The 2,363-nt window shown below is 53.7% G+C and overlaps 1 protein-coding gene across 1 annotated transcript; it reads right to left on the bottom strand.

Annotated features, from left to right (window-relative positions):
* Nucleotides 1–1,868: 1,868 nt before the first annotated feature.
* Nucleotides 1,869–2,324, bottom strand: LOC117176468. Its single transcript, XM_033366718.1, has one exon. The coding sequence runs from the start codon at nt 2,322–2,324 to the stop codon at nt 1,869–1,871; it is 456 nt and encodes a 151-aa protein (XP_033222609.1).
* Nucleotides 2,325–2,363: the final 39 nt, after the last annotated feature.

Raw genomic sequence — 2,363 nt, forward strand, 5'->3', positions numbered from 1 at the left:
GCAACGGTAGAGGAAAGGAACCTAAAAACTTGAAAGTAAAACTTCATAAAGGGTTCCTTTCGTCTTCCGTACATTACTGCCAATGGCGTACATCAATTCTTCCCCTCGGCGGATAGACCTTCGTTTACCCGCTCGCCTACATGAATTCCTGAAACTAATTACGACTTGATGGAAGAAAACATTCTTCATAATGGGTTCCTCGCCTTTCTTGCATAAGGTCGGGCGTCCCTGTAGTAGATGGGCTGCTGTCTGCGACGTGGGTAAGGCTCGCCTTCGTTATGTCTTCGTTGTAAGAGTTCGTCCGAACTCTGTGCTGTTGTACGCATAACCTCGTCGCCCGAGATTGTTGTGTGAGCCTGCTCGGCCTCATTGGTCACGCTTGCCGCCCTGCGGTGCGTGTGTTGCCCCCTGGCCCCTAGTTGAGCCTGTGCGGCTGCTGCTCTGGACACGTCCCTTCTAACCTTCGCCGTTGGTGCTCCGTTCTCAGCTGGGTCGCCCCCTTGGCTGGAGGTAGGTGAGGCTGCTTGGGTCTGTCCTTCGGGAACTGGTGTAGGGGGAGAGGATCGTGTGGCGGCCCTGTTCTCCCCGGCCCGGACGTCTGCGGGCATCTGTCTGGTGGCGCCTGGTTCGCCACCCCCTGTGGGTGGGACCCCTGCTGGGGGCCCACCGTCTCCCTCGTATCTCGCAGCTGGGACGGCTAAATGCACCCGTTCGGTGACTATTGAGGCGTTACTTTCGAATGAGGCTCCTCCTGGAGACTCTTCACCTTCCTCTTCTTCGGCTGGTATGCCCCCATGCACTTGTTCAGTGGCTATTGGGACGTCAGCTTCTGCGGACGATGCTCCTTCCGGAGACTAACCGTGGTTTAGTTCCGGTGGGACTGGTACTTCTGGTGGCGGCGCGGCGGTGCTGCTACTAGTTGTGATCTGTGTAATTTGTGGGCCCTGCCGTCCTTCAATACCCAGTAAACCTCGGCTGATGCTACGTCAATGATCGGGTGTGGGCCCGTTTGGAGGGGCGCGAGGGCTGCGTTGAATCTGGCTGCTTTGTTGGACTGCTGGTGGTTGGTGGCGTAAACCCAATCCCCGATGGCGAAAACCGGTGTTGGTGGCTCTCCAGCGTAGCGTCTCTGGTACGCCCTCTGACTCTCGCGGGCCTTCTCTTCACGTTCTTCGTGAGGCTCAGATTCGGCGTGGGGTTCGTTTACGGGGTGCAGATCCCATTCTCCTGGCGCGGCGATTTCTGGGCCCATCATGAGGTAGCCGGGGGTGTAGCTGGTGGCGGCATTCTTCCTTCTTCGGAGCCCAAAAAGCAACTGGGATAGGTGTTGGTCCCAGGTCCTCTGATCCCCGGTGCGCAGCCGAAGCCTGAGCCCCTTTTTAACCTCCTGGTTACGGCGTTCCGTCGGGTTGGCCTGAGGATGGTACTCCGGGGTTGTCCAGAGCTGGCAGTTCCATTTCTGGCTGGCAGCGTTCCATGCGTTGCTGGTGAATTGTTTCCCATTGTCACTGAGGATACGGCGCGGGTAGCCGTAACGGGAGAAAACCTCATCCTCGAGGGTCTTGATGAGGGATGGTGCTTCTGAGTTGCGCAGAGGGAAGGCTTCAACCCACCTGGTGAACAAATCCGTGGCGACGAGGATGAAATGGCTCCCTCGGGTCGTCAGAGGGTATGGTCCCATCAGATCAACAGCGACGGTCTGCCAGGCGGTGTGTGGCATGCGGGGGCGTTGTCCAGTTGCTGGAGTCCCATGCACTGGTTTGGTGCAAAGGCAAAGATACGAAAACGATATTTTTATTTTTTTAAATTTTATGCAAAAAAATGTAACAAAAATGCGCCAAAATTTCAAAAATGACGAACAATTAATCCTAGTTTATGTCTGAACAAGACGTGCACACTGAGCGACGGTGGTGCCGGCATATTGGTACCTGGCATACAATGCACGCTGTATTCGTTTTTTTGTCCAAATTTGTATCGCAAAAGTGACAGCGTAATCGCTTTGGCAATTGGTCACTGCGTTCCTGAGGTGGAGGAACATCAATACCCAGCATTGAAATAATGCAAGCCTTCAAGCTTCTTTGCAGAGTGACATTCGTCAGTCGCCGACGAAGGAAAGGTTCTAATAAGCCAGCACTTAATTGGATCAGAAACTGCCGGTGGGGAAGTCTTTCGTTGACATAATTAAAATTATATAGAGCACAACTATTTACACCGGACTGGTCGATCATTCCATAAAATACTCGTAGAGGCCATCGGTACGGCTTTCTCGTTGTCGAGTATCGGTGACAAAACTGGTCAAACAGATCCGTGCCACCCTTTGTCATGTTGTAATCAAGAATGACTGTAGGTTTACCAGTTTCCTG

This window comes from Belonocnema kinseyi, chromosome 7 (assembly GCF_010883055.1).
Source record: "Belonocnema kinseyi isolate 2016_QV_RU_SX_M_011 chromosome 7, B_treatae_v1, whole genome shotgun sequence".
Classification (NCBI taxonomy): Eukaryota; Metazoa; Arthropoda; class Insecta; order Hymenoptera; family Cynipidae; genus Belonocnema; species Belonocnema kinseyi.